This window comes from Myotis myotis, unplaced genomic scaffold (assembly GCF_014108235.1).
Source record: "Myotis myotis isolate mMyoMyo1 unplaced genomic scaffold, mMyoMyo1.p scaffold_m19_p_2, whole genome shotgun sequence".
Lineage (NCBI taxonomy): Eukaryota > Metazoa > Chordata > Mammalia > Chiroptera > Vespertilionidae > Myotis > Myotis myotis.
In genome coordinates this window covers 26,751,397-26,774,975 of record NW_023416324.1, presented here as the reverse complement: position 1 = coordinate 26,774,975, position 23,579 = coordinate 26,751,397, and the positions used below count along the sequence as shown (strand labels likewise).

General features: G+C 45.4%; 1 protein-coding gene and 1 pseudogene across 1 annotated transcript in view; one reads left to right on the top strand and one right to left on the bottom strand.

Annotated features, from left to right (window-relative positions):
* Nucleotides 1-700: 700 nt before the first annotated feature.
* Nucleotides 701-23,579, bottom strand: part of ZSWIM5 (zinc finger SWIM-type containing 5) — a 109,833-nt gene continuing 86,954 nt past the window's right edge. Inside the window, exons 11-14 of the mRNA XM_036352468.1 lie at nt 22,833-22,990; nt 4,838-5,001; nt 4,281-4,362; nt 701-3,599 (exon numbers count right to left, since the gene is read on the bottom strand). Of these exons, the coding sequence (XP_036208361.1) occupies nt 2,737-3,599; nt 4,281-4,362; nt 4,838-5,001; nt 22,833-22,990 (1,267 nt within the window). The 3' untranslated portion in view covers nt 701-2,736. The remainder of the gene's footprint in view (nt 3,600-4,280; nt 4,363-4,837; nt 5,002-22,832; nt 22,991-23,579) is intronic.
* On the top strand, nt 16,890-17,771 carry LOC118677445 (annotated as a pseudogene).

Here is a 23,579-nt window from a genome sequence, read left to right as displayed (position 1 = left end):
TCTTAGGGTCTGCTCCTTCCCAGGGGCCTCCGTCTGCATCCTCTCCCAAAGTCATGGGAACTCAGATATCAGGGTGTGCACTGTAGGACTTAATGTTACGGCTCTCCCCACCATCTTGACTTCAGATCTCCAAGCCCCAGAGCTACATGGGTTTGGGTAGAGTTTCCTAATAGCTGGAGCTATGATATTTGCAGAGAAATAGGGTCCCCTCAGCTTATGAGGTCAAATTGTGTCTGGAGAAGGGGAGTATAGATCAGAGAGGGGCACAGGAATGGCTGGAATACTTCAGAGAGGCCTATCAAGGAAGGTGGAGTCTGGGTAAGCAGGGAAGAGGTGAGAAGCCTGCAGCTTTGATACCAAAAGATGGGAGGACATAAAGACTTAGAGCTAGGTTGCTCAGGGTTAGAGTTAGACTTGCATCACTGAGGGAAGGGCCTCTGAAGACAAAAGTCCCTGTGTTGCTCAGGGTTGCTCTGCATTCTTTCCGGAGCATACCCTCCAGTTTTCTCAGGATCTTGGTGTTGCTACCTATTTCCTGGAACAAGGCTCTACGCTGTTTGTGAGCTCTGGAGTGGGGTTTGGTGTGGCAGGCGATTCATTTGTCCTCCACATCTTACACCACTAGAAATCCACTGTGCTATAGGCCCAACCAGCTCCCTGTCCCAGCCAGGGCAATGCAGAAGAGAGAGAAGAGTCCCATTTATTGAGAGAACACAATTTCTGATTTTACAAAAATCTTTTCTGTGATCCATGATTTATTTATAGAAAAGCACTGAGTTCACATACTTGCTAAAAAATGGCAATCGTGATACAGAAATGGGAGTGGCTTTTTTTTTTTTAAACCAACCTGTTGGGCTGAGAGGTTGTAGGGCCCATGGCTGAACAGTAAGACTTCATTAGCCACAAATAGCAAATACAACTTACTGGTTAGTGTGGAGGGGGGGGAAAGAAGGTGAAACAAACAGTTTGTCAAAGAAAGGAAAATAGAGCAAACAGGTCCTTAGTTCACACTCTAGCTATACCACTCTTCCTATCACACCCCATCCCCTACTCAGGAACTAAAACATAAAATAGTAAACACCAAGACACTGGCATCCAAATGACTCTTCGGAATGCCCTTGCTACCTCCTAATTTCAGGCTGAGCATAGGGGCAGGAAGGTAGCAGGAATGTCATACATTGTGGAGGTCAGCCAGGGCTAACACAGGGGTTGCCCACTAGGGCTAGAAACTAGTCAGAAAGGGAAAGGCCAAATGTAACCCAGCCCCAGCCTCCAAATCAGTAACCAATGGGACTGTGACCAAAGCAGGCAGAGGAAGCTTGAGGTAGAGAGGCAGAGGGAGAAAGCAAGTGCAGGGTGAGGAGAGAACTGGAGCTGAAGAAGCCACTCTTAAGATAGACTAGTGATTAGAAGCTTGTTTGGTGAGAGAATAAAGGAGGCACAGACGTGGGGAACATGTTTAGCTGGTGAGAGACTAAGGAATTGGGAAGACAGATCTGGCAAAAAGAGAAGAGCCACATCCATGCAGATGCTCAAATATAAATTCACAAACATACCTACATGTTGAAATATACACAATTACACATGTAAAGATGCATCAATGGAGAGCAAGCATACACACAAACATGTTTATGCACATGAACTCATGTGTGCCCAGATACACACTAAACATGTATCAACATGAACACACACACAGATAAGTATTCCTACATGTTCACAAAAGTATATGCCCTCACACAGAAACCCACAGTCCAGCACACGGACATGTATTCACACAGATATACATATGTGCACATACAGGTATGCACAGATATATATATCTGCATACAGACACATGTACTTAGCCATATGGATACACACACACACACACATACATAATGAGAGATGAAACCAGACACTAACAATGGTGACCAGAGCAGATGAACAGTATGAGCTCAGTGGCCTCCCAGACCTCTACCTGCTCCCTGATCTTGTTTCTCAGGAGCTCAGCAGGCTCCTGGAGGCTGGGTGAGGCAGGAGCATGAGCTTCAGTGTCCTCATGGCTTCGGGCAGCAAAGTCTAAGTTCAGTCCTGGCCCAGCCCCTTACTCACCATGTGGCTACAGCTACCCCTTCTGTAGGCTGAAGTTTCTGCATAGACTAGACTTGGGATTTATTCTAACTGGCGTTTTTCTCCCTGCCACTTGCACTCTGCCACTGCCAACAGTATATACTCTGCAACGGAAACCTGAGAAATGGTGTGAGTCTCCTCAGAAAACAAGTCTACCTTCCCACCCACAGCTATTCAAGTACCCATGAAATTAGAACCGGAATTATAAATAGTTACAACTTTACAATGTAATTGGCAACACATATACTATAATATTTACAGTACCATACATGCTTCTGTTTCTCTGGTTAAGCAATCCCTGAGATGGAACAGTGTTCTGTGTTTGCCAAGGGAGAGAGGGCCAATGCCCAGGACACACGCAGGATATAGGGGCGTGAGGTGGCATGTTGTAGAGTTTCTGATCGATCTGCAGGGCCCAGCTCCTCCAGGAACAGTGGGCTATACTGAGAACCTTGCCAAGGCAGGTTCAGGCCAGGGTTGGACTCTCCCCATGCTTAGCCCTGTGGCCCTTTGGTTCAGCCACAGGTGCTTAGGGTCCTCTCAGGGTGGACGAATGTTTCAGTGTCCTTGGCCTGACCTGATGGTACCGGGAGCCCAGGCTGCCCCGGCAGTGGGCTGTCTGCTTTCTCAGCCAAAGCGCTCTCGCACCAGCAGCATCAGCTTCTTCTTGCCTTTGTAGATTTGTTTGAGGTTGTCGATGAATTGGGCGAACTGCAGGTGGCCATCCTGCGGCAGCAGGAAGGTCTCCCGAGCCTTGCTCAGAAACTCAATAAACTCTCCGTAGTGACGAGGGCTGATGTGTGTCAGGCGTGAGTGTGTAGTGTTGATATAGGCATTGATTGTGGCATCCAGCAGCTGGCGCAGTGGAGCTTTGTCAGTGGACATGAGCTTTCCAGAGCTGCGGCGACCCGGGATGCCAGCCAGGCCAGGTGCAGTCACCGTGCAGCGCCGTAGGATGTCTGAGAGCACTGTGGCACAGTGCACGCTCTTCACCACCAGGGGAATGAGGGCCGCCAGCTCATTCTTGCCCAGAGAGTGGCTGAGGGCACACGCCCAGAGCACATCATTGATAGCTGGATGGGTGTCCTGGTTGTAGGCTAAGTTGAGATGGCTCATGGCCAGTGAGGCCAGCTTGAAGGCACGTAGCGGGTAGCCACGGAGCTCCATGTAGCGGGCGATGGTGAACAGCTGTGAATGGGTCATGCCACCGGCGGCAGCATCAATGGCGATCTGGTAGGCTGCCTCGAAGGCGATGTGGTCTTTCTCACAGAGTGTAAGGGCCGACAGGGCACAGCTCTGTGGATCCTTCATAGCACACTGCAGGGCCAGTGTGCGAGCACAGCTAGCCAGCTCCTCCCGCTGTGGATAGTCAAGACTGAGGCGCAGGATAGTGGTGTGGGATACAGCTGTGGCAGCCACAATGCTAGTAGCCTCGGTGGGGGTGAAGAGTGTGTACCAGCTCTGCAAGATGCTCACCAGGGCCCGCACACCTGTCAGGGAGAGCCTGAGCTCAGCTGTGGCCATCCGGGTCCCGATCCACATCTGCCCAGATTACCATTTGGGGTCAGAACTTGCCTGCAGAGATGAGTTTTCCCTTCTCCTCAGCAGCCTGGAGATGATCTGAGGCAAACCAGGGCAAGGGGAGCATCCCGGATGGCCAGACCCTGTTCCATTCCTTCCTTCCCCTGGTCAGAGGACTGAAGGTCTCAGCAGATGCTCTTAGCCCATCACAAGGACGGAGCGGCAGAGCCCCAGATCTGCCTGGGGGTTCTAGCTGAAGTGGGGCCTCTCAGGGTAGAGTCTTATGCTGGGGCTTTAGGCTCTAGATGGGGTCCTGAGCCTCCAAGTTGTTTTGGGATTTCTCAGAAGTATGGATAGGGACTGGGTCCAAACCACTGGGTCAACTATCTCGCAAGGGTGCACTTGAGTACTGGCGGTTGACAATTCATTCTCTCAGATGTCTCTGATCAGAGGGACAAAGTGCTGCTGATATCAGAATATAGTCCAAGCAGAGAGGCAGAGCCTGGGCCAACTGGGGCTACCAGTGGCCCCATCCTTTCTTAGGTCATCAGTAACAGGAATAGGAGGGCTCTAATGATTTGTTGTCCTGTCCCAAGAGTAGGGCCCAGGAACTCCTTTACCCTGGGGGTAGAGGGAGGTGGAAGACTCACCCACTTCTGTAGCACAGGTCACCAACCACCGCACCATCTCCCGGCGCCTCCAGTTAAGGGTTGATAAGGTCATTCTCATCACCTGGGCAAAAAGACATTTCCAGTGAGTTAAGCATATGAACTTTCTCTCCCTATTTGCCATTTCTTTATGCAACAAGTATTTATTAGTGCTTTAAACAGTCATCGTTCCCTTGATAAGTACAGACAGGTTTATTTAATTTCAGCCCCACCTCCTACAAAACAGATAAAGGCTTCACTGATGACCTCTAACAAATAAGGTGCTATTTACCACACCTTGCTTGGCTTGGAGGAATGGGAGTGTGTGGGAAGAAGACCTGGACCCCGTGGATTCTAAAGCTATGTTGCTTCTGGACTTAACTTCAAAATGGAGCCCGATTTATAGAGTTCTTACCTTGTGCCTAGGCTAGAAGTTGTGTTCAGGGGACACAGAAAGAACCAGATTTGGCCTATGCCCAGTTCCCCTCAGATCTTATCCTCTGTTCATGGTCCCTCGGTCAATTACCAGACTAACGCCGGGAAGGCCCACTCCTCCATACCTGTAACCCCAGCTCCAGGGCCACGTTGAGCAGGGTGCTGTCAGTACTGCTGTCGGTGGGGGTAGCAATCTTGAATGCATCTTGGGCCAGTTTGAAGATGAGGGAGGAGGAATGGATGTGCTTCTGTATTGCTTCCAGGATTGTTCGGAGTCTCAAAGTGTCTCCTATAGGTACCGAGAGAAGGGGCAGGTCTCAAATAATTTTCATAAACACCTGAATTTTGAGCTGCTTATACAGAAGACAGAAAGCAATATTGTTGCCAAAAATGTATGCCAGTCCCATTGTTTGCCTCCCTGGAGCAAAAAGAAGCTGGGCTAGCACTTCCTATTCAGTACGAGGGCACAGAGTTAAGGAATACTCCACAGGAAGGGCATGTACACCATCAGAAGTGAAATTCACTGCATGAAGGCAGTCTGGTGTATGGGAGATTGGTATATCTTGTAAAGGGGTAGTGTTAAATAAAGACGCAACAAAAAGTAGGTGCTACGTTTTACAAAGAGGTATAGTGGTAAAAATATATAGGCTTTGGAATAAAATACAGTGGAAATTGAACCTAGTTCAGCCACTTACCAGCTCAGTTACTTCATCTATAAAATGGAAACCATAACCTTTTAGGGTTGTTGTGGGAATTAGAAACAATTTGTGAACAGGTAATATTCTATTAAACTTTTATATAAAAAAAGATAAGTAGCAGTGTGTGTATAGTGTATGTGTGTACATACATATGAATAGAAAATGAATAGAATATTTATACGAATGTCTGAGTGGTAGTTATCTTGGGGTGTCAGGATTATGGGAGAGATTACCTTTTTGCTTCTGTCAGCTCTAAAAACAATTTTTAAAATTAATAAAATTGAGCATAGTACAGAGTTACCAAATACCCCATTTCCCCACTTGCAGTTTCCCTTATTATTAACATTTTACATTAGTGTGGTACATTGGATGAACCAATATTCTTACGTTATTAATTAAAGTCCATAGTTTACATTAGGGTCCATTGTGGTTGTACAGGTCTATGGTTTTTGACAAATGCACAGTTTCATAATCCTCCGTTACTGTATCATACAGAATAGATTCATTGCTCTAAAAATCTCCTATGCTACACCTACCTATTCATTTTTCCTTATTCTTCCTGTGACTACTGATCTTTTTACTGTCTCTATAGTTTTTCCAAGTACAATGCCATGTACTTGGAATTATAGTATGTAACATTTTCAGACTAGCTTCCTTCACCAAGCAGTATACATTTAAGGTCCCTCCACATCTTTTTGTGGCTTGATAACTCATTTCCTTTTATTGGTAAACTAGAAGCCCGGTGCACGAATTTGTGCACAGAAGGGTCCTTAGGCCTGGCCAGCTGCTGGCTGGGGCCTTCCTTCATTCCACGCCGCCCCCTGGTGGTCAGTTCATGTCATAGAGAGTGACTGAACTCCCGGTCTCCCGGTCAAACTCCCGAGGGGACACTGCATATTGGCCTTTTATATATATATAGATAATATTCCATTGTATGGATGTATCTTAGTTTATCCATTCACTTTTTGAAGGGCACCTTGGTTGCTTCTAGTATTTGGCAATTACAAATAAAACTGCTGTAAACATTAGTGTGCAAGTTTTTGTGTGGACATAGATTTTCAAGTCATTTTGGTAAATATCTTGGAGCACAATTGCTGGATCATATGGTAAGACTATGTTTAGCTTTGTACACAACTGACAAACCAACTTCCAAACTGGCTCCAACTTTGCATTCCCAATGAGAGTTCCTGTTGTTCCACATCCTCGCTGATGCTTGGTGTTGTCTGGGTTTTGATTAGACTTTCTAATAGGTATGTCGTGGTATTGCACTTTTGCTTCATTTCTTTTCCCTAATGACATATGCTGAGCATCTTTTCATATGCTTGTTTGCCACTTCTTTATCTTCTTTGGTGAGGCATCTGTTTAAGTCTTTGGCCAATTTTAAAATGCAGTTGTTTGTTTTCTTGTTAAGTTTTAAGTGTTAATTGTATATTTGTGATACAAGTCCTTTATCAGATAGTGTTTTACAATATTTTCTCCCAGTCTGTGGCTTATCTTTTCAGTTTCTTAACAGTGTTTTTCATTGAGCAGAAAGTTTTCATTTTAATGAAGCCTACTTATCAATATTTTTCTTTCATGGATTGTGTTTTTGGTATTATTGTATCTAAAACGTTATTGTCAAACTCAAGGTCACCTAGAATTTCTATGTTATCGTCTGTAAGTTTTATAGTTTTGCATTTTATTTTATGTCTATGATCCATTCTGAGTTAATTTTTATGGAAGGTGTAAGGTCAATGTCTGTATTCATTTTTTTGCATATCGATGTCCAGTTTTTCCAGTACCAATTGTTGAAAAGACTATTCTTTACTCCTTTGTCAAAAGTCAGTTGACTATATTTGTGTGGGTCTATTTCTAAGCTCTCTATTCTGTCCCACTTACCTATTTGTCTGTTATTTTGCCAATATCACACTGTCTTGATTACTACAGCTTTACAGTTAAGTCTTAAAGTTGGGTAGTGTTAGTTCTCCAACTTTGTTCTTCCTTAATACTATGTTGGTTATTCTAGGTCTTATGCTTTTCTATATAAACTTCAGAAATAGTTTATCAATATACACAAAATAACTTGCTGGGATTTTGGTTGAGATAGTATTGAATCTATAGATTAAGTTGGAAGAACTGACATAAAAATAATATTGAGCCTTCCTCTCCATGGATATGAAATTACCTATTTAGATCTTCTTAGATTTCTTTCATCAAAGTTTTATAGTTTTCCACATATAGATATTGTATATATATATATATATATATATATATATATTATAATATTCTTTATTTCAGTCAGTGTATGCTTAATTTCTAGTTGGTTCTTTATCACAACATCGAGGGTCTCATTAGATTTCTTGAGGATCTCACTACATTTATCGGCAGTTTTTAGAACATTATTGAAAGACCTTAAAAGTGTGGTTTTGAGCTCTATATCTTCCATTTCTGACATCTGCGTCCTGTTTCTTTGTCTCCGCATTTTTTATGCTTGCTATTGTATATATTTTCTTAGATTTACTCTTAAGTACTTTTTGGGGGGTGCTAATGTAATGTGTGGGTTGTAAAAATGGTATTGTGTGGGTTTTAAAAATGTTATTGATTTTAGAAAGAGAAAGGAAGAGGGAGAACAGGGGGAGAGAGAGAGAGAGAGAGAAACATTGACGGTTGTCTCTCAACCAGGGATTGACCTGGGTATGTGCCCTGACTGGGAATCAAACCAGCGACCTTTCAATGCATGGGATGACACTCAACCAACTAAGCCCACTGGCCAGGGCTTGTGTGTGTTTTTGTTTTGTTTGTTTTTAAAGCATTTTTTAAATGAAAAAATATATATATTTTAATTGATTTCAGAAAAAAGGGAAAGGAAGAGAGAGAGAAACATCAATGATGAGAGAGAACCATTGATCGGCTGTCTCCTGTATACCCCTTACTAGGGACCAAGCCCACAACCCGGGCCTGTGCCCTGACCAGGAATCAAACTATGACCTCCTGGTTCACAAGTCGATGCTTAACCATTGAGCCACAGTTGTTCATTGCTGGCATACAGGAAAGCAATAGACTTTTGTGTCTTAACCTTGTAGCCTTGGTATAATCACTTCTTAGTTCCAGTTTACTGTTGAATCTTTGAGGTTTTCTACATAGACAATCATGTCATTTGCAAGCAAAGACAGTTCTATTTCTTCCTTTCTAATCTGTATATCTTTTATTTCCTTTCTTGTCTTATTGCATTAGATCCAGTATGATGTTAAATGGGTTTGGTAAGAAGGGACATTCTTGTCTCATACGTGATTTTCAGGGGAAAGCACCTAGTTTTTCCCCATTAAGTATGATAGTAGCTACAGGTTCATTGTAGATTTTTTTTTTTTTAATTCTCACCCGAGGATATTTTTTCCATTGATTTTTTAGAGAGAGTAGAAGGGAGGGAAGCGGGGGTGGGGGGGGGGGGAGAGAAAGCGAGAGAGAAATATTGACATCAGAGAGACCCATTGACTGGTTAGCTCATGCCCAGACCAGGGCCAGGGATAGAACCTGCAACCAAGGTATGTGCCCTTGACTGAGAATCAAACCTGCAACCCTTTGGTCGGTGGGCTGACGCTCTAACCACTGAGCTAAACCAGCAAGGGCATGTAGATGTTCTTTATAAAGCTGAGTCAGTCTGATCTAGTCCTAGTTTGCTGAGAGTTTTTTTTTTTTTAAACATGAATATGTATTGGATTTGGTCAAATTATTTTCTTGCATCTACCGATATAAATTATATGCTCATTCCTCTTTAGCCTGTGGATGTGATGGACTACATTTATTTTCAAGCATTCCATACCCGAAATAAATCCCACTTGGTCATGGTGTATAATTATTTTTATATTTTGTTGGATCCAATTAGCTAATACATATTTTTAAATTAAAAATGTTTTTATTGATATTTAAAGAGAGAGGAAAGGAGGAGAGAGAAACATAGATGTGAGAGTGGAACACCAATTCGCTGTCTCCTGCACGCCTCCCACTGGGGATCGAGCCCGCAACCTGGGCATTTGCCGGGACCAGGAATTGAGCCAGAAACTTTTTGGTGCACTGGACGACACCCAACAGAGTTACACCGGCCTGGGCCAATTATCTAATATTTTGTTGAAGATTTTTGCATTTATCTTCATGAGTGATATTGGTCTGTAGTTTTCCTTTCTTGTATTATGTTTACCTGATTTTGGTATTACAGTAATGCTGGCCTCACTAGATGACTTGAGGTGTTCTCTCTGCTTCTATTTTCTGGAAGGGATTGTAGAGAATTGGTATCATTTTTTTTACCTTAAATATTTGATAACTCACTAGTGAACTCATCTGGGCCAAGTGCTTTCTGTTTGAAAGATAATTGAATCTATTGCTTTAACATAGATAGGCCGAGTCAGATTATTTATTTCTACATGTGTGAGTTTTAGTAGGTTGTGTTTTTCAAGGAATTTGTCCATTTTATTGTCTAAGATATCAAATCTATGAGCATACAGATGTTCATAATTTTCTTTTATTATCCTTTCAAAGACCATGGGCTCAGTAATGATGGCCCCTCTTTCATTTACGGTATTAGTCATTTATTTCTTCTCTCTTTCTTTTCTTGGCAAGCTGGATAGAAGTTTATCAAATTTAATGATCTTTTCAAAGAAGCAGCTTTTGCTTTCGTTGGTTTTATTTTTTTTTCTTATTTTAAATTTCATTGATTTCTGCTTATTTTTTTCCCCTGCTAGTTTTAGGTTGGTTAGTTTTATATTGCTCTTCTTTTTCTTGTTTTCCAAGGTGAAAACTTAGATTATTTATTTTATTTCCATAATAGACTTAACATTGTGTAAGTTTAAGGTGTACAGTGTGATTTAATATGTATGGATTGCAAATGATTACCACAATAAGGTTAGTTAACACATCTATTACTCCACAAAGTTACCTTTATTTTTGTGTGTGTGGTTGAGAACATTTAAGATTTAATCCATTAGGACATTTCAAGTGTACAATATACAGTATTGTTAACTATAGTCACCATGTTGTACATTGAATCCCCAGAACTTAATCATCTTATAACTGAAAATCTGTACCCTTTGACCAACATCTCCTCAGTTCCCCTACACTTCAGCTCCTGCCAGCTACCAATCTACTTTGTTTCTATGAGTTTCCACATATTAAATGAGGTCATACATATTTATCTTTTTCTGTCTGACTTATTTCATTTAGCACAATGTCCTTAAGGTTCATTCATGTTGTTGCAAGTGACTGGATTTCCTTTTTTTTTTTAATGGCTGAATATTCTTGTGTGTGTGTGTGTGTGTGTGTGTGTGTGTACCACACTTTTTTCTTTCTTTCTTTTTAAAATATATTTTTATTGATTTTCAGAGAGGAAAAGAGAGGGAGAGAGATAGACACATCAATGATGAGAGAGAATCATTGATCAGCAGGCAGCCATATTGGGGACTGAGTCCGCACCACACCGCACCATGAGCACGTGCCTTGACCAGGAATTGAACCATTAACCCCTGGTTCATAGGTCTATGCTCAATCACTGAGCCATGCCAGCCGGGCTGTTTCTTTCTTTTTAAAAAATCTTCCCCCTTTCTGCCTTCTCTGGCTTAAATTAAGCATTTTATATGATTCAATTTTCTCTTCTCTCCTATTAATTATACTTACTTTAAAAATAAAATAATATTAAAAAGAACTATATTCTTCTAAAATTAATTATCTTCCTTTAAAAATAATTAATTAAGTGGTGTTCGTTTTAGAATTGCTATTATTTTTTTAAGAAGACATTATTTATTAGTTTAATTAAGAATTAAAACCCTACCCTGGCCGATGTGGTTCAGTAGTTAGAGTTGGCCCCCATGCACCGAAGGGTTGTGGGTTTGATGGCTGAATGTCAGTTCTTAGGTATTCTGGTCTGGTCCCTCCCACTCCCATTCTTTTTTTCTCTTTGTATTTCAATTTGAGAAGTTTCTATTGGCATTTATAATTTAAAATTTTAGAAATTTTCACATGATTCAGTATTGAAGATACCAAAAGTAAATAATGAAAAACTGTTTCTTCCCCTCATTCCTGTCCCTCATTCATCAACTTCTAACCCCATATACAACCAATATTATCAGTTTTATTACCTTCTAGGATAATCTATACATAATAAGAACATACATTATCTATTTCCTCTCTTTAAAAACATCCCACAAATAATAGCATAGTATACACAGATTCTCATTTTCCCCCTACATATCAATATATCTTAAAGTTTACTTATTTATTTATTAAAGATATTTTATTGATTTTTACAGGAGGAAGGGAGAGGGACAGAGAGTTAGAAACATCGATGAGAGAGAAACATCAATCAGCTGCCTCCAAGGTACATGCCCTTGACTGGAATCGAACTTGGGACCCTTTGGTCCGCAGGCCGATGCTCTATCCACTGAGCCAAACCGGTTAGGGCCTTATTTATTTTTTTAATATATATTTTGATTGATTTCAGAGAGGAAGGGCGAGGGGGAGAGAGAGCGAAAAACATTAGTGATAAGAGAGAATCATGAATCGGCTGCTTCCTGCATGCCCCGCACTGGGGCTTGAGCCCACAATCTGGGCATGTGCCCTTGACTGGAATCAAACCTGGGACCCTATGGTCTGCAGGCCGACGCTCTATCCACTGAGCCAAACCGGCCAGGGTTTAATGTTTATTTCATCAGTATATAAAGAGCTCCTGGTTCTTTTAAATGGCCATATAGTATTCCATTTATGGGTATACAGGTCCATACTCCTTATTCAAAGCTGTAGAATTTTGAATATATTTTGGAATTCAGAATTTTAAAAATTGCAGAAAGATAATTTGTATATATATCTATTTGCAGCATCCCATAATTAAAAACATTACTATTTGTACAGTGAATGTATGAATAATCACACTAGGTGGGACAAAGGACAAAATTAGCTTTGCAGTTTATCAATACAATTAGAGGCTCAATGCATGAAATTCGTGCAAGGGGCTCGGCCCATGCAGCCCTGTGGCTGCCTCCGGCTTCGTCCGGAAGGTTGTCCAGACAGTTGTTCCACTATTTGGCTGTCTGGTCTAATTAGCATATTATGCTTTTATTATTATAGATAGTAAGTAAACTGATAAATAAAATAGTATGATATATACGATAACTACTTGGTATCTTTATTTCTGAGGAAAACATTCAATAAAACCTCATATCAAGCTAAATATTTGTATATGTGCATGCAATAAATGTGTTATATCTAATTACTTGAGGATTTTGGACAAAAGTCTTTATCAACATTGCTATTAATGTCGTCAAAGATTAGAACTGCATATTTAATGATGGTCCAGGAATGGGATTCTTAATGATGAAGCAACACGACAAATAGATGGCCATTAAAAGGTGTAGTTCTGCCCTGGCCAATATGACTCAGTTGTATGAGTGTTGTCCCATGCACCAGAAGATTGCCATAGTTGGTTTCCTGGTCAGGGCACATGCCTACGTTGCAGGCTCGATCCCCAGTAAGGGGTATGCAAAGGCAGCCGATTGATGTTGTTTTCACATCGATATTTCTCTCTTACCCTCTCTCTTCCTCTCTTTCTAAAAATCCATTTAAAATATTTTTTAAAAAGGTGTAGTTCTAGGGTAATGTGTCTATTAGTGTGGACTTCTGTATGAGCAGTCTCTTCAATTAAGTAGCCATAATCTCCTTTTCACTGATAAATGAATGTTATTCAAGGTCAATTAACTGTTCTAACATTTCTTCTATATTGCCTGTGGAGATTTTTTTGCATTTGTGTTACATCTTATCACTATTAGCCTCTTGCTTATTTGGCTTAATACCATTTTAGCAATTTTTCTACCCTGCAAAGAATGTACAACAGATATATAACCTATATATTCAGTTTGTTTGTGTTTTTTAAAATATAAACTAGCTCTAACTCAGCACTTCTACAACCATGGTGAGCATAAAAGTCATCTGAAGAATTTGTTAAAACACAGATTCATGGGATATACCTACGGAGTGTTTGATCCAATAGGTCTGGAGTTGGGTCTGGGAATTTGCATTTCCAACAAGCTTCCAGGTGAAGTGATGCTGCTTGTCCACTGATTATATTACTTTGAATAGCAAGGCTGACTTATTTAGACTTTTATCCAATAAACTTCCAATGTAAGTAATGAGACTATACATATCTGTTGCAAGTATAGACTAAAACAAAAAATAAACATTTAGCCTTAGCCGGTTTGGGTCAGTGAATAGAGTTTTGGCCCTCTGACTGAAGGGTCCCCGCTTCAATTCCAGTCAAGGGCACATTCCTGAATTACAGGCCCAATCCTGGCTCCATGTCAGGACGTGTGAAGGAGGCAACAGATTGATTGCCTCACTCACATTGATGTCTCTCTCTCTCTGTCTCTCTCTCCTTCTTCCGCTCTCTAAAAATCAATGGAAAAATATTCTCATGTAAGTATTAACAAAAAATAAATAAATAAACAAACATTTATATTTTTTCTTCATTGGGAGTAAAATTTCTTGGTCACAAGTTCAGGAGGAGAGTGTGTGGAATAGTGGTCCAAGAATAATCCTATCTAATAAAAGAGAAACATGGTAATTAGCCGTATATCCGCTATCCTTCCCATTGGCTAATCAGGGTGATATGCAAATTAACTGCCAGCCAAGATGGCGGCCGGCAGCCAGGCAGCGTGAAGCGAACATGAGGCTTGCTTGCTTCAGTGACGGAGGACTCCAACGTTCCCTGCCTGCCGCTGCTGGCCTCTGAGCTTGCAGTTTGAAACATTGTTACAAATATAGAAGCTAAACAAAACCCCAGAAATCTGCTTTCAGCCAGCCAGGATCTCAGAGCTGGAGTTGAAACAGTGTTTCGATTATAGAACCCAAACAAACCAGATACCTGCTTTCAGCAGCGGAGGCCTAAGAGCTGGAGCCAAGCCTCAGAGCTAAAGCTGGCCCAGAATTAAAAAAAGAAAAAGAAAAAAAAGGGAGGCTGGGAGCTTCAGTCACCCACCAGCCTGAAAACAGCCCTCAGCCCCTCACACAGGCTGGCCAGGCACCCCAGTGGGGACCCCAACCCTGATCCAGGACACCCTTCAGGGCAAACCAGCCGGCCCCCACCCGTGCACCAGGCCTCTATCCTATATAGTAAAAGGGTAATATGCCTCCCAGCACCGGGATCAGCAGAGCCGCAAGGCCTCCCGGCACCGGGATCAGCATGACGGGGGCAGCGCCCAAACCCCCTGATCGCCCTGTGGCTCTGTGTGTGACAGGGGGCGGGGCCACAACCTCCCTATCTGCCCTGCTCTGTTCGTGACAGGGGAAGGCACCCCAACCCCCTGATCAGCCCTGCTCTATGCCTGATGGGGGGAGCTCTCCAACCCCCTGATCGCCCTGCGGCTCTGTGTGTGACAGGCTGTGGTGCCCCAACCCCCTGATCGGCCCTGCTCTGTGTGTGACAGGGTGCGGCGCCCCAACCCCCTGATTGGCCCTGCTCTGTGTGTGACAGGGGGTGGCGCCGCAACCTCCCCATCGACCCTGCCTTGAGTGTGACAGGGGGCGGTGCCCCAACCCCCCAATCGGCCCTACCCTGAGCGTGACTGAGGGTAGCATCGCAACCTCCCAATCTGCCCTGCTCTGTGCATGATGGGGCGGTGCCCCAACTCCCCAATCAGCCCTGCTCTGAGCCCAACCAGGGGCTGCACCTAGGGATTGGGCCTGCCCTCTGCCACCCGGGAGCAGGCCTAAGCCAGCAGGTCGTTATCTCCCAAGGGGTCCCAGACTGCGAGAGGGTACAGGCTGAGCTGAGGGACCCCCCCACCCCCCCGAGTGCACAAATTTTTGTGCACCGGGACTCTAGTCCTATATAATAGAAGCCTAATATGCTAAGTGTCTGGTTGTCCGTTCAACCAATCAAAGTGTAATATGCTAATGATATGCTAAGGTCACTCAACGGCTCGCTATGACGTGCACTGACCACCAGGGGGCAGACAGTAGACTGGTCGACCAGTTGCTATGATGTACACTGACCACCAGGAGACAGATGCTCCGACCAGTAGGTTAGCTTGTTGCTGGGGTCTAGTGGATTGGGACTGAGCAAGACGGGGTGGACATGCCTTGGAGCACTCCTGTGGTCCCACCCCAGCTGGCCAACCTCCTGTGTCTCTCCCTGGCACTGATAGTGCACCAGTGGGGTCCCTTGGCCTGGCCTGCGCCCTCTCACAATCCAGGACCCCTCAGGGGATGTTGGAAAGGTGGTTTCAGACCAAACTCACAGGCCAGATAGAGGGACCCCACTGGTGCACGAATTCGTGCATCGGGCCTCTAGTTTAATTATAGTTTTCTTTCATTCTAGCTTGTGTGCAATGAGCTCATGTCATTGGTAAAGATTACTGAGCCAGTTAGAAAATATCTCTGATTATAATGTTTTTTGTTTATATATTAAAAATAAGTTGTAAACAACTTTGAAACATCTTCAATGTTGACTTTTTCTAACTTTCAACCTGTGCTTAGAGTCCTTAAAATCTTGTTTGTGCATCAATCATTGCTAATTTTTTTTGATTCAATTTAATTTATTTCAATTATTTTTTTTAAATAAATTTTTTATTGATTAAGATATTACCTGTGTCCTTATCCCCACGTTACCCTCTATCCCCCCCCCCCCCCCGCTCATGCCCTCACCCCCCCATTGTCCGTGTCCATTGGTTAGGCCTATATGTTTGCATATAAGTCCTTTGGTTGATCTTTCCCCCTTACCCCCACCCTCCCCTACCTTCCCTCCAAGGCCCGACAGTCCAATCAATGCCTCTCCATCTCTGGATCAGTCCTTGTTCATCAGTTTATGTTGTTCATTATATTCCACAAATGAGTGAGATCATGTGGTATTTATTCGCTCTCCAGTTCCATCCATGCTGTGGCAAATGGTAAGAGTTCCTTTTTCTTCTTCCTCTTCTTAAAGAATACCTTTCAGCATTTCATATAATGCTGGTTTGGTGGTGATGAACTCCTTTAGCTTTTTCTTATCTGTGAAGCTCTTTATCTGACCTTTTATTCTGAATGATAGCTTTGCTGGATAAAGTAATCTTGGTTGTAGGTTCTTGGCATTCATCACTTTGAATATTTCTTGCCACTCTCTTCTGGCTTGCATGGTTTCTGTTGAGAAATCAGCTGACATTCATATGGGTACTCCCTTATAGGTAACTGACTTTTTTTCTCTTGCTGCTTTTAAGATTCTCTCTGTCTTTTGCTCTTGGCATTTTAATTATGATGTGTCTTGGTGTGGTCCTCTTTGGGTTCCTTTTTTTGGGGGTTCTCTGCGCTTCCTGGACTTGTAAGTCTATTTCTTTGACCAGGTAGGGGAAGTTTTCTGTCATTATTTCTTCAAATACATTGCTAATTTTTAAAATAAAAGAATGCAGGCCAGAACAGAGCTGTTTCAGCAGCACTCTATACATGTTTGGGACTAAGGTTTTCATTAAAAATTATTTTTAAGATCTGGCAGATGTGGGAGCTTTGGGGTCCTAGTGAACAGAACAGACTTTTGGCCAGGCAGACTGCTTCTAGGTGGCTCGGCGTGAGCACCTCTATGCACAGGAGATTTCTCCAGGACCAGGAGAAGCTGGAGGAGAACCATATGCTGCACCTGCAGCTGGCCATCTGGAGGCCTCCAGCAGAGCCCTGAACTCCCTCTGCAGACAGTTCCAAAGGAGGCTGCCCTGAGAGCAGTCAGCTTCAACCTAGGGGTGGGCCCCTCCTGGAAACACCTGGAAAACCCAGCCAGAGCAGCAGGGCCTCCAGACTTCAGCTCACTCAGCTAAGAATGCCCTGGGTGCCATGTTCCAGAGAATCCAGGAGTCCTGCCAAAGTGGCACCAAGTGGCTGGTGGAAACCCCAAATCCAGGAGAGGGAAGAGAGACACAGGGCAGTAGCACCCCCCAGCTCACAGCCTGAGCCAGAGGAGCACCCGGATTTCTGGAATGGGCCCTTCCCACTCAACTCCGGGCCCCTGGGAGCGGGAGCCGCACTGCAGCTCCACCCATTGTGGAGGTCCAGGAGGGAGGCCGCCTTCTGGACCCACTCCTCCTTTACAGAGCCCTTCTGCTCCCCCCGTGAATTCGACAGTGAACAAGAGCCTGTGGGGTCAGGAATTCAGCGCCTCCAGAAGTTGTCCCAGGAGCTGGAGGAGGCCATTACAGCTGAAGAGAGCGGTGATATGACTGTTTCTCCTTCGAGACTGAGGACAGTGCCCTTCAGGTAACACCCTCCTCCTGAGCATCTTTCCTTCCAAGCATCTTCCCCAGCATCCTCTTCCTCCTCCTCCTCTCCTCCTCCTACATGAGCACGTGTGCGTATTTGGAGGCACATTAAAGAACCGAGTCTCCTAGAGGAACCCACAGAGCTGACGCCCAGCAGAGTGGGAAGAGTGAGGTCTTCCTACCAGCTCGGACCGGAACTGCTGACCTCACTGACTCACCACCTTCCAGCTCCTTGTCCTGGGGGAAAGCTTGGTGTCCTCACTCCCCCTGTGTGCAGCACAGTGAGGGGCAAGAAGAGAGCTCTGTCTTGCAGGAAGTGAGCCATACCTGACCCCCACGTCCCCACATGAGGGATCCTTGCCTCCCCTCAGTTCCAGAGGAAGCCCCCAGGAGTTGGCAGTGCCCACGGGCCACTGCTAACAAGGACCTGACTAACAGAGGCCCAGGCAGAGGCTGGTCAGGGGCCTCTGCTCTCCTGAGCCCAGCAGAGACAGCCTGCCACAGCCCAGGGGGTGACTCCTTACAGACCCGGCTCCTGGGTGCACAGCTCCTGTGCCTGCTCCACAAGAAGGAATGGGAGAGATATCCAGGCTCTGAGACCTGGGGCCCACGGGAGCCTATTGATGTTCACAGCACCAGGCACTGTGGGTGGCAGCGAAGAGTAGCTGGCAGGGAGGAGTACCACTGCTCAGCAATTTCTGCCCTTTGTAAATTATTTAGAAACTAGAGGCCTGGTGCACAAAAATTTGTGCACTCTGGGGGGTCCGTCAGCCAGGCCTGTGCCCTCTTGCAGTCTGGGACCCCTTGGGGGATGTCCACCTGCTGGCTTAGGCCCGCTCCCTGGGGGATCGGGCCCAAGCTGGCAGTTAGACATCCTCCCTCTGGCAGCCCGGCAGCCCTCGGGGGATGTCCATTTACCAGCAGGGAGCAGACCTAAGCTGCAGTCGGACATCCTTAGTGCTGCTGAGGAGGCAGGAGAGGCTCCTGCCACCACCGCTGTGCTGGCAGCCGTCAGCCTGGCTTGTGGCTGAGCAGAGCTCCCCCTGTGGGAGCGCACTGACCACCAGGGGACAGCTCCTGCATTGAGCATCTGTCCACTGATGGTCAGTGTGTGTCATAGTGACCAGTCATTCCCAGTCGTTCTGCTGTTAGGGTCAATTTGCATATTACCCTTTTATTATATAGGACTAGAGGCCCGGTGCACGAAATTTGAGCACTGGGGGGTGGGGTTCCCTCAGCCCAGCCTGCCCCTCAGTCCGGGAGCCCTCAGTGGATGTCCTACTGACGGCCACAGTCTGGCAGCAGAGGCTCGGAGTAGGCGTCGTGTGTGTGTGTGTGTGTGTGTGTGTCCGCTGGGGGTCTGCCCCCAGCCACATTGGAGGCTCAGAGTAGGCGCTGTGTGTGTCTGTGTGTGTGTGTGTGTGTGTGTGTCTGCTGGGAGCCTGCCCCCAGCTACACTGTGGAGGCTTGGAGCAGGCACCCCTCTCTGTTGATCTCTCAGGCTCCTGGCCTCCACTGAGTGTTGTACTCTCCCTTGAGCTGTGGCCAGGGTGGGGTGCTGCCTGCAGGCTGCCCTTTCCTGCTCTGGGATCGCCATGGCAACCCAGGAGCAGGCCTTGCTGGGTGCTGCCTACAGGCCGCACTTTCCTGCTCAGCAATCACTGGATCGCCAGGGCACCTGGGGTCATGCCCTGCTGGGTGCTGCCTGTGGGCGGCACTTTTCTGCTCTCTAATCACCATGGGGTCCCGGCTGGGGGCAGGGCTTAGGCCGTGAGGGGCTTAGGTGGCACACAGGGGTCACGGCTGGGGGCAGGGCTTAGGCCGCGTGGGCTTAGGCGGCACATGGGGGCCCCGCTGCCCAGGGCTGCACACAGGGCCCGGATGGCAGCTTGTGCTGTCCTGCCCTGCCTGCAGTATGCAAATTAGCCGCCATCTTTGTTGGCGGCTAATTTGCATTTCGTGCTGATTAGCCAATGGGAGGCATAGCGAAGGTACGGTCAATTACCATCTTTGTCTATTATTAGATAGGATAGAGGCCTGGTGCACGGGTGGGGGCCAGCTGATTTGCCCTGAAGGGTGCCCTGGATCAGGGTGGGTGTCCCGCTGGGGTGCCTGGCCAGTCTGGGTAAGGGGCTGAGGGCCATTTTCAGGCTGGCCAAGCCCCCTGGCGACGGAAGCTCCCAGCCTCTCCTTTTTTTCTTTTTTTTTCTTCTGGGATTTATTTACCTTCTATAATTTAAACTTTGTTGCCTTTTGCGGAGGCTAGAGCCAGCCGCGGGAAGCTTGGCTTCCTCCATCACTGGAGCAAACAAGCCTCCTGCTCGCTCCAGCTCCGTGGCTGCCGGCCACCATCTCGGTTGGGTTAATTTGCATACAGCCACTCTGATTGGCTGGTGGGCGTGGCTTAAGGCATAGCAAAAGATACGGTCAATTTGCATGTTTGTCTTTTATTAGTGTAGATTCTGCTTTGTCATTTTATTAGAAAGAAATCAGGGTCTAACTTCCCTCCATAACGTTGTTTTTCCATAATAAAGACTCTTTCTAACAGACTGACAAATCTCAGAGGGAAGGCTGGAGGATGGGAGGGATTAACCACAGAATTTATATGCACATATGCATAGCCCTTAGACACAGACAATAGTGTGGTGAGGGTCTGAGGGGAGGCAGGGGTAGGGTGGAAGAAAAAGGGGACATCTATAATACTTTCAACAATCATCTTTAAGCCCTGGGTGGGTGGCTCAGTTGGTTGGATTGTCATCCTATGTATCAAAAGATTGTGGGTTCGATTCCTAGTCACCTCTATCTGTATCTTACCTTTTCTAAAATGAGCATGGATTTTGGGGGGACAATAAAAAGATACAACATAAAGTTATTTTTAATAAAAAATACTTTGAAAACTCCATGTATTACCTCATATCAGAAAAATACTTAGAGTCCATGGTAGCTAGTATTTTATTATAGCTTCCCAAAGGCTTATTTTCATTTTATATACATATACATATATATCCTATCTAATAATAGACAAGCATGGTAATTAACCGTACCTCCGACACACTTCCCATTGGCTAATCAGGGGCAATATGCAAATTAACTGCCAACCAAGATGGCGGCCGGCAGCCAGGCAGCTGAAGTGAATAGGAGGCTTGCTTGCTCCAGTGATGGAGGAAGCCAAGGTTCCCCGCCTGCCGCTGCCGGCCTCTGAGCTGCACTCTAAGAAACAATGTTGCAATTATAGAAGCCAAACAAACCCCAGAAACCTGCTTTCAGCCAGCCAGGCCTCAGAGCTGGAGCTGCAACAGTGTTTCAATTATAGAAGCCAAACAAACCCAGATACCTGCTTTCAGCAGGCGAGGTCTCAGAGCTGGAGCTGAGCCTCAGAGCTAAAGCCGGCTCTCAGTTCCAGTGACAGCCATAGAAGGTAAATAAATCCCAGAATAAAAAAAAAGAAAAGAAGGAGAGGTTGGGAGCTTCAGTCACCCGCCAGCCTGAAAATAGCCCTCAGCCCCTCACCCAGACTGGCCAGGCACCCAGTGGGGACCCCCACCCTGAAGGGGGTGTGACCAGCTGCAAACAGCCATCATCCCCTCATCCAGGCTGGCCAGGCACCCAAGCGGGACCCCCACCCTGATCCGAGACACCCTTCAGGGCAAACCAACCAGCCCCCACCCGTGCACCAGGCCTCTATCCTATATAGTAAAAAGGTAATATGCAAACTGACCCAAACAGCAGAACAACTGGGAATGACTGGTCACTATGACACACACTGACCACCAGGGGGCAGACGCTCAATGCAGGAGCTGCCCTCTGGTGGTCAGGGCGCTCTCACATGGGAGGAGTTCTGCTCAGCCACAAGCCAGGCTGATGGCTGTCAGTACAGTGGTGGTGGTGGGTGCCTCTCTTGCCTCCTCAGCAGCGCTAAGGATGTCCAACTGCAGTTTAGGCCTGCTCCCCGCTGGCAAGTGGACATCCCCTGAGGGCTGCCGGGCTGCCAGAGGGATGTCTGATTGCTATCTTAGGCCCAATCCCCCGGGGAGCGGGCCTAAGCCAGCAGGTGGTCATCCCCTGAGGGGTCCCAGACTGCGAGAGGGCACAGGCCGGGCTGAGGGACCCCTGTCCCCCCCGAGTGCACAAATTTTTGTGCACCAGGCCTCTAGTGTGTGTGTGTGTGTGTGTGTGTATGTGTATATATATATATATATATATATATATATATATATATATATATATATGTATTGATTTCAAAGAGGAAGGGAGAGAGAGAGAGAGAGAGCAACAGCAATGATGAGAGAGAATCATTGAATGGCTGTGTCCTGCACGCCCCACCCTGGGAATCAAGCCCACAACCCAGGCATGTGCCCTGACTGGGAATTGAACTGTGACCTCCTGGTTCATTGGTCAATGTCAACCATTGAAATACAGGCAGGGCCCAGGGGCTTATATTCATTTTTCTTTGTGGTGAAACCTCAATAGTTAACAGGGAGTATGTGAGCTTGAAAGCCTGAGAGTCACTTTGGCTGCCTATCTTTTAACAGGACCTTGGAAAATACAAACTCTCATATCTGTAAAGAGATTTGCAGCTCCATCTTAGCCATCATTTCATTGAATCTTCCAATGGTCCTAGGAGACTGATAGGTCATTGACAATGATCCCCGTTTTATAGGTTTTGAACCTGAGGTTTGGAAAGGTGAAATGCCTTTATCATATGGATGGATAGATTTAGAAGTTACCTTAAAGATGATCTCATCCTATGTTCCCAGGATTCTATAAATAGTAAGTAGGGAAAAACTTTGGACTGGACCCAGGTGATCACTCTCATGACAGCAATCAAAATGAGAATCACTCAGTCTAAGACAGTGGTTCTCAACCTTCTGGCCCTTTAAATACAGTTCCTCATGTTGTGACCCAACCATAAAATTATTTTCGTTGCTACTTCATAACTGTAATTTTGTTACTGTTATGAATCGTAATGTAAATATCTGATATGCGGGATGGTCTTAGGCGACCCCTGTGAAAGGGTCGTTCGACCGCCAAAGGGGTCATGACCCACAGGTTGAGAACTGCTGGTCTAAGAGGTCAAAGAAAGATGAATGGCTTCTCTTCTTCAGGAGACTGCAGCCCAAGCCCTTAACAGGGCCATGACTGGGCTGGCATAGTGGGGGTGCTGAAGCCTGTGATCTATCTATGCTTACCTTTGGCAGCAGTCAGCATGGTGGAGGCCAGTTCACACTGCTGTGATTCCAAGTGTCCAAGTGTGAACCAACGAGGATAACGGCTGGGCACCACAGACACCATATGCTGAGGGTGGGAAGTGTCCCCGGTAGAAGTTGAGTTTTCTAGAACAGGTAACCTAAAAGAACCAGAAAGAGTCATTAGCCACCATCCAGACCCTTGCCATTTTGAGCCATCTTATAAATGCTTATCTTTGTAGTGAAGTAAATGAGCAGGAAAGGGTTAACTGAGAACTTTGAAGATTTAAAAATCTAGGGTACTGTACTCTATATGAGGTGAATGCCTAGATACTTGTAGAACTCAAGCTGAATAGTCACTGTGAATGGATCTGAAAGGCAGTTCAAAAGCCATAAGATATTTTTTTAATCCTCATTCGAGGATATTTTTCCATTGATTTTTAGAGCGAGTGGAATAGAGAGGGAAAGACAGAGAGAAATATCAATGTGAGAGAAACACATTCATTGGTTGCCTCCTGCACGTACCTCGGTTGCAGGGCCCGGGCCAGGAAGGAGCCTGCAAACGAGGTATGTGCCCTTGACCAGAATTGAACCTGGGACGTTTCGGTCCATAGGCCGACGCTCTATCCACTGAGCCAAACCAGCTAGGGTCATAAGATTATTTTTAAAAGTATAAGAAATATATGCCAAGGAATCCTCAGCAGTTCTTTTCTGGTTGAGGTGAGACGCTCTCAACCTTATGGTCTAACT